The sequence below is a fragment of the Arachis duranensis genome, chromosome 9, assembly GCF_000817695.3.
Source record: "Arachis duranensis cultivar V14167 chromosome 9, aradu.V14167.gnm2.J7QH, whole genome shotgun sequence".
Lineage (NCBI taxonomy): Eukaryota > Viridiplantae > Streptophyta > Magnoliopsida > Fabales > Fabaceae > Arachis > Arachis duranensis.
In genome coordinates this window covers 7,923,331-7,933,530 of record NC_029780.3, presented here as the reverse complement: position 1 = coordinate 7,933,530, position 10,200 = coordinate 7,923,331, and the positions used below count along the sequence as shown (strand labels likewise).

Here is a 10,200-nt window from a genome sequence, read left to right as displayed (position 1 = left end):
ACATATGCAAACTACTGCAAATAACAATCTATTCAAGGGGTGCTTATGAATAAAATGAAAAAGCTGAAACCTACTCCTGAACACATGCATTAGGGGATGGGATAGTAGAGAGAATATCCAAAGAGAATAAATTACCTCAATACCCCAGCAAACATAAACGGGACTACTACATCTCCATGCATAGCCAAAATCCAACGGATAGGCCTACTAAATATCACCTATATATGAAAAGGGACCATGTTAGTTATCCAGTTGCCTCCTTTACTTCAAAATAGGATCACATATAAGCTTTGCAAGTATTTTATAACACCATGGAACAAAGAATGATTGCTTTGTCAAATATTTCCTCTAGGGCTGAATAAATCCAATTACTAGAAGATTCTTATTAAATAAAACTGAGCAAAATGATTCTAGTTGTTTTTCATTGACACATGTTTTTTCCCCTTGTTATGGAAAACAATCCAAACATCAAATAGGGTTAACTACGCACTCCTGCATCTAGTATAATACTATCATGAACGATGAACAGTATGGAAATTGAATTAATAGCTGCAATAAAGTACAACTATACTTAAATGGCCCTATTGGCCAGCCTGATGTTGACTCAAAGTATGAGGCCTAATAAAACTATAATTCTATTCAATGTTTAGCGTTATACTTTATAAGATATTGTTATCATTTTATTATAACAAATCATTCTAATACAGAAAACACTTCAAATCCCACATACCTGAGAATTCCATTTCATCGTCTTTGGAAATGATATTTTAGAAATAGTAGCAGGCAAATCTTCAGACAGAACCTAACAAGAGTATAATTGATAATCAGCAATGACATTTTCTTACAAAGTGTAATAAAGCAATAAACACAAATAAATCATAGATGAATACATGAGTCAGTGGTCTGAACATATCCTTGTGTATATCTCAAGGGAAATAGCCTGAAATTTTCCTTTTTTGAGTTTTTCAGTCCTCGCTCATTCTATGAATAAGGATACTTCTTTATAAACCTTATACAAATCTAATGCTCCCCCTAACATCAAGTCTTTTATTTAAACTGAAGTACACAATTGTATTAACACTTAACAATAAAGACAAGTTCCCTAATAAACTACACAAGATTATTTCCCCTCACATATGTGTAATGTCTAGTGCTTACTCAGAAATTGTATGACACTTGTTCTTCCCTTGTTCTGATGCATTTCCTTATGGAAATGAGGAAACACGTTTTTTGGTATTTTATGTTGTGTGTCCTGGCTCTGTGGTCCAGATCTTTAAGGGTTGAATTTCTTGGTCATTTTGCTTCAATTTGTTTGAAAAGTTCAGTTGACTCTAAATCATTTTGAAATTATTTTGTTAAATATGTGTTACTATATGGAATTATATATGTGGTCTAGAATCAAAGCTACCTGTAGGTTTAAGGAAAAAGCCACATAAATATTTGATATATTATATTAACCATGGAACTTGCATCCTCGGAAAAAAAAACATTAAACAAACATAGACGGCAAGATTTTTTAAAGATAATGAATAGAAAAACCTCTAAAGAATATCTTGAAAGCTCCTTCACACGAGCATAAACATATTCTGTTTTTCCTGCAATGTCAAGAAGCAAACTGCATATTAACAGGAAAACTGACTGGAAATTTAAATTGGGAGAGAAACCATAATCTAATAGCATAAAGTTTCCTTTCCATAAAAGCAGCAAATGATGATGTGTCAAGCCAATTAATTTTTCTGCATTATGAACTAGTGGCTATGCAAATGTATCGTCACGAAACCACTTATCACAAAAAACTTAGACTGTTAAGTAAAACCACATAAATAGTTATATATCTAACAGCATCCTCATATGCAGCCTTTTTAGGCTTAAAGCGTGAATTACCATAAGTCTATTTTTTGCCTTGTGCTGAAATTCTATCCTGTTTTTTGGAAGAATGGGGGCAACAAGAATCAAACTTGAGACCATTGGTCACAAAAGCTATGATACTATATCATGTAACCACTTATCCCAAAAGTTTAAGCTAGGGAGAGACCCATGAATGGTTATATATCTAACATGTATTTGTTTTTGTATTCTTTTGAAGAAAAAAAAATCATATTGGACCACTACAAAAATGGAAAAGAAAAAAGGAAAAGGGGGGGGCAGTCCTTGAGGAGCTACAAACAACATAAAGCATCAATCTGAACTACTTACAACTCATAACAATGTACTGAGTACAACAAAAACACAAAATAATATACTGAACAGGACCAAAAGAAACACAATCAAACCTACAACACAACTGCTTTGTCTTCAGATACTCACCATCAACCTTTCGGTATACCAAGTCCAGTGGAACAGAGTATCTACGGGAAAATCCTTCAATGGCCTGACATGAAATAAAAAAATTAAGGCAGAAGTAGTTGACTGCAATTCATGATTATAAAACTACTCAGACAGAGTAAAACCTTTGTTGGGTTTCCTTCATGATCAAACGATTTTGAAACTGGAGGACCTCGAACCTCAACCTCCACTTCTGCTTGTTTTGTGGAAAGATTTTCAATGGCAACCTGTGGATTTCAAAACAGGAAACAGACACAATTAATATATGTTTTACTTCAACATTTCTAGGTATGCATTGTGATAACAGCATATAGAAAATTTCTCATTCTGTGTACTAAATCATAAGTTGGAACTTCTGCAAATTCATTTACATTATATCTACTAGTTAGAGAAAACTGAAGTAACAACTGCAGGAAGGAATTAGCGTATAAACTGATTGGCTTCGTTCAATGTTGTGCAAAAAATAAATCAAACTAATTTAATTTAATAATATTGATGATGATGATGATGAATTGATGAGATTGATGATTATAATTATTATAATAACAACAACAATAATAATAATAATAACAGCAACATGTCATGGGGGTTCGGCTATATTTTTATGTTGGTTGCCGAAGACCTAACACAACCCTCCTCCTTTATCCGGGCTTGGGACCGGCTATGTACCGCAAGTGTAACAATAATAACAATTATAATAAATAATAAAAACAATAACAATAACATCAATGATGACTATGACAACGACAACAATGACGACGATGGTAGATCTGGTTATGAGATGCTTAATAATATTGTGAATAGACTTAGAAAAGAAATTCAAAGTGATTTTATCAATAAAATTTAAGTGAAAAACATTAAAGCTTAGAAATAATTTTAAAAAAATCAGGATCTTATCGAGTATTTGAGCAATCGAGCTGAAATATCATAAACCTAAAACTGTACTATGAATAATTGATTTAGTTGGGTATGACTTCATAAAATGAACCAATTACCCAAACCAACCCAAATAATTTTTGTTGATATAATTTAAGTTTTCAGGTTTTCCAGATCAAACTGATCCAAGAAAGCATCTAGAAGAAATGAAGGATAACAAGTAAACAATAAAGAGAAGAACATTGTAATCAAAAGAAGAGAAGAAACTGCAAGGAAGTTTAAAATATCAAGAAGAATAGAAAGCTTCCAATCTCTTCATATGAGAAATGATAGCTCCCACATAATAGTTACAAGCAGAAGATCAAAGATAAGTGAGAAATGCTATCCCTATGGCATGTAGAGGGGGAAATGCAGAAAATAAGAGCTATATCCCAAAATATCTAGAGACAAAAGTTGTATATAAGTTTATTCCCTCACCACTAATCTGCGTGGGGTGCCAAAAACTTGCATGTTGCCATGCTTTAACCTCTGTTTCTCTAGTAATTGCAGCATCAAATCTTTCAGCTACAATAACGAGAGGAATCAATATTTGATGATAATGAACAATTAATTTAATAATAAATAATGACAAAACTGGATGAGAAAAAACATACTTATTAATAAAAGATAAGTTCCAGAAACAATAAATAGGAGAAAAGAAAATTCCATGATTTTAATCACATGAAGAAAGTTATACTTGCTTGCTTGCATCTACAACATCTTGAGGGGGCATCTCTTCTGTTCCAATTTCAAGAACAAATGCTCTTGACTGATCATGCACCTGTAACCAAATAAAGCTTGAAATTTCATATCTAAATAAAAGAGAAATGCATATGCAATAAGACACTCATTCAAATTTTTTTTTCCTTCTTCTCTAAAACATATGCAGCTTAGAAAACATTATTCAAGCCTGAATAAACCATATAACTCTTAGTGCCAACATTTTACTCTAGGGACAAATAGCTCTTATTAAGTTTGTCAGTTTGTGTTAGATGGTATTCCTTTATCCAACCTATAAAGGTATTGTCATGCTTTGTTGTATGGTTTTTCCCCTACAAATGGAATTCCTTCCTCTGTCCCAAAACCAAAAAAACATAATGTTAAATAAACAAACAAACAAATTACCTCCAGCAATTAAAACATCAAGCCACATGAAAGTAAAGATTTCATAGCTCTTCCAAACCGTGATACCCATAAATCTTAAGTATTTCTACAAGATATGTATTAGACCCTCAAAATATATCTCAAACACAGAATATGAATCCAGAGCAAGCAAGTTGTGCTAATGGTACAGGGACCAGTTCCTGTTCAAAGTTGAAACTTATGTTTGCCAATAGAGTTAGGGCTAATTTTTAATATCGCTTTACACTGCTTTAATACTCTAGGCGATAACACCATAGCTTTCAATTCTAATTGACACAAACAAATATGCAATTGTCCCTTCAATGGACTACAAAAAGATAAATCATCTACTAGTAAGTCATAATCCCTACTATTAGTAAGCTTTTCTGATCCACTAAATCATAGATGCCCTAATGTCAAAAATCCACTCTCCTACAAGCTTAAGATGTCAAATGAAGGCCAAGATTCTAGATCTCTGATCATTAACAAAGAAAAAAAAGATCATTGAATGCTGATGATGAAAGTGTAGACAAAAATGATTAATAGAATAATGACGGCATTTCTGATGAAAAATAACTGGCTCAAATACTAATAATGTAAAATTTTTAAGCAAGGAGTGCTTAGATTAGCTTATGGATCTTACATAAAGAAAGTAAATTTTCCATAAATCTTAAACAAAACTAAACATTGAGAAGGGACTCAATTGACCCACTTAACTAACCTTCTCACAAGCAGCCTCAAGAACTTCTTTTGGCAATACAAAATTATCAGGTTCAGAGATGAAACCAAGAGGGAAGCCAAGATTCTCCCTAGTCTTCAACCAAAGTTGTGCACACTGGCGAGCTAAACTGAAGAAAACCAAAATAAAGTAAACATCACAAAATACTGAAATCAAGACAAAGAAGCATTAAAACTGTACCAATAACATTATGCCATGGACTATTAAATCCTAAAAATATTGAGAAATCCTCAAAGAAATAGAAGCTAGAAGAGTAGAAGAAAAACGGGAGACCCTAACTTGATAATCATTTATACTCTATTCATGAGAGTATTTATATAATCGCAACGAGTGTACCACAACATACGTAACCTGTCCAAGTTTGGATCAATTTATCAGAAAACACACTAAAAACTATATTACTCTACTAATAATTATCTTAGACCTTATCTTAATGAAGTATAGATAAATTAATTGACATGTGAGGAAAATTTTACATGATGCAACTAGACTAAAGATGTCAAGCACAAAAAGTTCATAACAATTTGCCCGCAAAGTGCACAACATATGCCATAGCTGGTGTACTTGGTAGGAGTGTGACTCTTGCATCTAATGGAAGGCTTTCAGACAAGCAGGTCTTGCGGGATGCAATTCAGCATCTTGCATCTGCCTGGTGCAAGTGTACATAGTGTGTTTTAGATAGATATCTGTTCAGTATCTAAGAAAGTGAGAACCGCATCTTAAAAGCTAGCTATTAAGAGAGAAGAACCACTCTCTTTAAATAAACATCAGACATCCATACAACTCGATGTAAGACTTTGGGAACCCCATAATACTTCTCCCTAACAATGCACCTTCCCTAGAGAGTTGATGTCTATGATGGCTTCACTCTATCAATACTGACCCAGCAGTAGCCACTTGGCTATTGGCCATCAATATTCAATATTGACCTTAATCCAGCCAATAGGTAGCCCTTTCCATGGTGCCGACAACCTGGCTCTGGAACAATTATTAACCTAACAAAAGTAGAGAACCACATCTTAAAAGCTAGCTATTAAGAGAGAAGAACCAACATCCTTAAATACAACATCAAGTATCTTAGGTAGCGTTTGGAAGAGAGACAGAGACTGAAAAACAAAGACGGAAATAAGTCTCAGTATTGTGTTTGGTGTAAAATGGGAGACAGAGACTAAGATAAGGATGAAACTCTAATTTAATTTGCAAAAGGGTAAAGTTGGAATTAATTAATTGAAATGAGGGTACTGTAAGTATAAAATGTTATTAAAGTTTCAATCTCTGTCTCCAAAAATTTCAATCCCCTGTGTCCCCACTTTTTGGAAGTACTGAAATACTGAAATTTTAGAGACAGAAACTGAAATTTTAGTACCAATCTGGCAATCTCTGGGCCAACAAACATGATACGGAGTTCCAGTCTCTCAGTCTCTGTCTCAGTACCTCAAAACAAACGCTACCTTATACTACTTAATGTGAGACTTCAGGCACCACATAAAGCCCAAGTCCTTAACAATATCTTTTCTCTTATATGCAGAGAAATCGGATAGCTTTGCTCTTTTAATGTATTTTTTATTCACGTATCCTTCATCCTTTGTGTAATGTCATTCCGTTCATGTTAATAATATTTCTTCTCTCATCTAAAAAATAAAAAAGTTAACACTAAAAGGGAATCATCAATTTACTTTTCCTTTTTTGGATAGAAGAAAGAGAGCTATCAATTGCACAGAAATATGGGTATATGACACTCTCATATTAAAGCTAGGAGTTGAGAACAAATTACTATGTGCCGAAATCTTTCATATGAGACTTGCACTGAACAATACTGTGAAAGATCTCAAGAAGTAATTCTCAACCAAGATTAAATTCTTTCATAGTGATGCAATTAGATATAGATCTCCTTCAAGAATCCAAGTTATATTTCAGGAAACAAGCATTACCTACGCATTCGACCAAAATATCGAGCACGCTCCGTCACCCCAACAAAGCCTCTGGAATCTAATATATTGAAAGCATGAGATGTTTTTAGAAGCTGATCATACCTAGCATGTAGAGAAAAAACATACATCAGAAGTAAAGACAGTGAAGAAGCAAACAGAACTGAGAATAATAAGAGCAATAATACAATACACAGTTAAATTAAATAGCATAAACATACGCAGGGATTGCTAAGCCTGAAGAAAGTAATCTACGAGCTTCCTCCTCAAAGAAATCAAAATGTTTTTGAACATGATCAACACTGGCATGCTCCAAGTAATATGCACTCATTTCTTTCCTAAAACAGAAAAACAGAATATCATCACCATTAAGAGATACAGAAGTCTAGATTAACAACACAGAAACTAGATAGCCCCAAATAAACAGGTTCAGACTTATAAATTACAGGCAATTTTTTAAAGCATCAATATATACACAAACAAAATTTATGTTGAAATGTATGCAATTTTGTTCGCTGCTTACTTTCTATTTCAGTATCATGTAACTTTTTATCTCTTTGGCATATGCTATTAAACATAAAGACATTTTTATTCCTCTACTGTACAACCAAGGCTATGTTATGCTTCAGTGAAAAATGATATAACTAACTTGAGGAATAATAAGGAGGAAGTGGCATAAAGTTATCTGCGCTGCTCTGGTCTTCCAGTCATATTTAGTGGGCCACTAAGAAATTGGTATTGCACTCCTATGTTGATAGGGGAAGATACCCTTTTTTTTTAATTTCCTCCACTGAAATTTCCTATGTACAAAGGACTAGAGGAAGAGAAATCCTCAACGTAGAAAACCAGGAAAAGAAAACTATGAAAAGAAACTCATAAAACTAGTCACTTTAGAAGATCTTTCCAATCCCTCTGCATATCTGAAACTGGTTCCTTGCTTTACAATATTTCACCTTATCTTTTCAACATTCACAGTTTATGTACTCTATTCTCACTTTGAGCCATGATAATGGTCATTAGAATAGAGCAGTAATAGTCCAAAAGAATAAAGAGATTTAAAAAGAAACAATCTAAATGCAAAATAGATTAAAATAAAATAAACAGTCTTGATGATAACTCAGAAAAATCAGATGCAATTCAAAAGCAAGTAGTCAAAAAGTCAAGTACTCATTCTCCAAGAACAACTCTCCATATGTAATTCCATCGGAATATTTGATCTTCTTGAAATGATCAACTCCCTGTCAAAAAAATTAAGAACCTTTTCTAAAATTATTTAAAAGATGATAGATATTGAGAGAGGAGAAAAAGCAATTTAGTCTACAGACCTGTAGTAACATAATGATACGCTCAAGGCCATACGTGATTTCTACGGAAACAGGTGATAGCGGGAGACTTCCTGCCTGGAGTGAAAGGAGAAATAAGAACAAGAGGGTAAAATTGAAGGGTTTCATTTTTTCAAATGAGTCAACAGCAAAGGTTGCAATCAACATACGATAAGAAAACCATTAATCTTCTTTTTTTTCTTTTTTCATTCTTTTTATGAAAAATTCCCATGTCAGTTACGCAGGATATATCGTCCTCTAGCTCTTTGATAACTTTTCTTCTCTGGAACAATTTCTTATGTATTAAAAAATAATAATTGTCTCTAGACAACAATGAATACCTGCTGGAAGTAGGTGAATTGCGTAATCTCCATCCCGTCCATCCAGATTTCCCAGCCTAAACCCCAAGCACCAAGAACCTATAATACAGTTTCAGTTCGCACTCTTTTCACAATACGTCAATATGGAGATGGCAATTTAAATGCCATTCCATAAGCAGCATTAAAATGACTATAGACCAAAAATATATATCTTACTGGACTCTCCCAATTGTCCTCCACAAATCGTATATCATGAGCAGTAACATCAATACCTACAACAAGCATGCGCTCCATTAATCAAATGCTAATAAATTAAAACAACAGCTACTAATCAGAATAACATAATCTATTTCAGTCAACTTGGACGATATTAGGCTCAATTACTACCTAAAGCTGATAGGCTGCGGATAAAAAGGTCCTGTGAATTTCCAGGATCAGGCTTCAATATGACCTGAGATTTGAAAGCAACCAAGAACTCAATGGTAGAAGACAACAAGAATTATTCTTGACACTAATCTACAACTTGAATTCCCGAATGTGATTGACATATAAAGCTCACCTGAAATTGAGTGTGTCTTTGGAGCCTATTTGGGTTTTCTCCATATCGGCTATCGTCGGGGCGGATGCTAGGCTCTACATATCTTTCATCATAAAATCAACATTGCCAGAAATTTCAGAAACAAAACCCTCATACTATATAAGATAACCAAAAAAAACATTTTAAAAGAAGAAAAAAGTTACACACTCAACTCAGGTAGGTTTGGAAGCAAAAGCTTTGCAGAGAAAAAGAGACACTTCTAAATTCCAATACAATACCATTGTTCAGCACCAGTATATGCTACAACTTTCGGATACTACAGTGTGAAAATGACATATACACCTCGAATCCCATTGTTTGCAAGAAGAGGATAAATTCAGTTATTTTCAAAAGTAATTTCCTGGAAACAACTTCTATTGAACCAAACTGATATTCAAGTTGATCCATACATCATTGAACTTACATCTAAAGCATACTTACGCAACATTCCATGGTTCTGGACCGAGGACCCTTAAATATGTAAGAGGATTCATAGTCCCAGCTCCAACCTGCACCATAGCCAAAAAAAAAACGATGCCAAATTTAAAAAACAAAAAAAATCTAAGAGCACATAAAGAATATTACAACAAAAAATTAAAAGAATCGTGATTTTTACCAACAGAAACAAATAAATCAATATTACAATGTAATCAGTAGTAGAAACAAGACGAGAAGTAAATACAATCCTACAATTGCAAAACATTTTCTTTGCTACAATTGAATTTTTAAAGTTCAAATTTTTTTACTGTCTCCTGAGCTCAAGAAGAAGAAGAAGAACAACAACAACAACAGCAATTGAAGAAGAAATAAGAAGAAGAACAACAACAACAATTGAAGAAGAAAACAACAACTTAAGTGGATAATAGGAGGGAACAATGGCAACACAACAAGTAAATTTTACCTCTGTGTTGCTGCATTGCATAATGGAGCATCCCACAGAAGCCCAATAGTC

General features: G+C 33.5%; 1 protein-coding gene across 1 annotated transcript in view; it reads right to left on the bottom strand.

Moving 5' to 3' along the window:
• The window catches only part of LOC107464430 (glycine--tRNA ligase, chloroplastic/mitochondrial 2), a gene marked incomplete at its 5' end in the record, with an annotated part of 22,344 nt that extends 12,144 nt beyond the window's left edge, over positions 1-10,200 (bottom strand). The window contains 18 exon segments of the mRNA XM_016083342.2: positions 136-218; positions 731-802; positions 1,540-1,595; positions 2,308-2,371; positions 2,451-2,552; positions 3,679-3,765; positions 3,938-4,021; positions 5,084-5,210; positions 7,033-7,134; positions 7,251-7,367; positions 8,197-8,267; positions 8,355-8,429; positions 8,693-8,770; positions 8,888-8,943; positions 9,059-9,122; positions 9,231-9,312; positions 9,690-9,757; positions 10,150-10,200. Of these exon segments, the coding sequence (XP_015938828.1) occupies positions 136-218; positions 731-802; positions 1,540-1,595; positions 2,308-2,371; positions 2,451-2,552; positions 3,679-3,765; positions 3,938-4,021; positions 5,084-5,210; positions 7,033-7,134; positions 7,251-7,367; positions 8,197-8,267; positions 8,355-8,429; positions 8,693-8,770; positions 8,888-8,943; positions 9,059-9,122; positions 9,231-9,312; positions 9,690-9,757; positions 10,150-10,200 (1,439 nt within the window).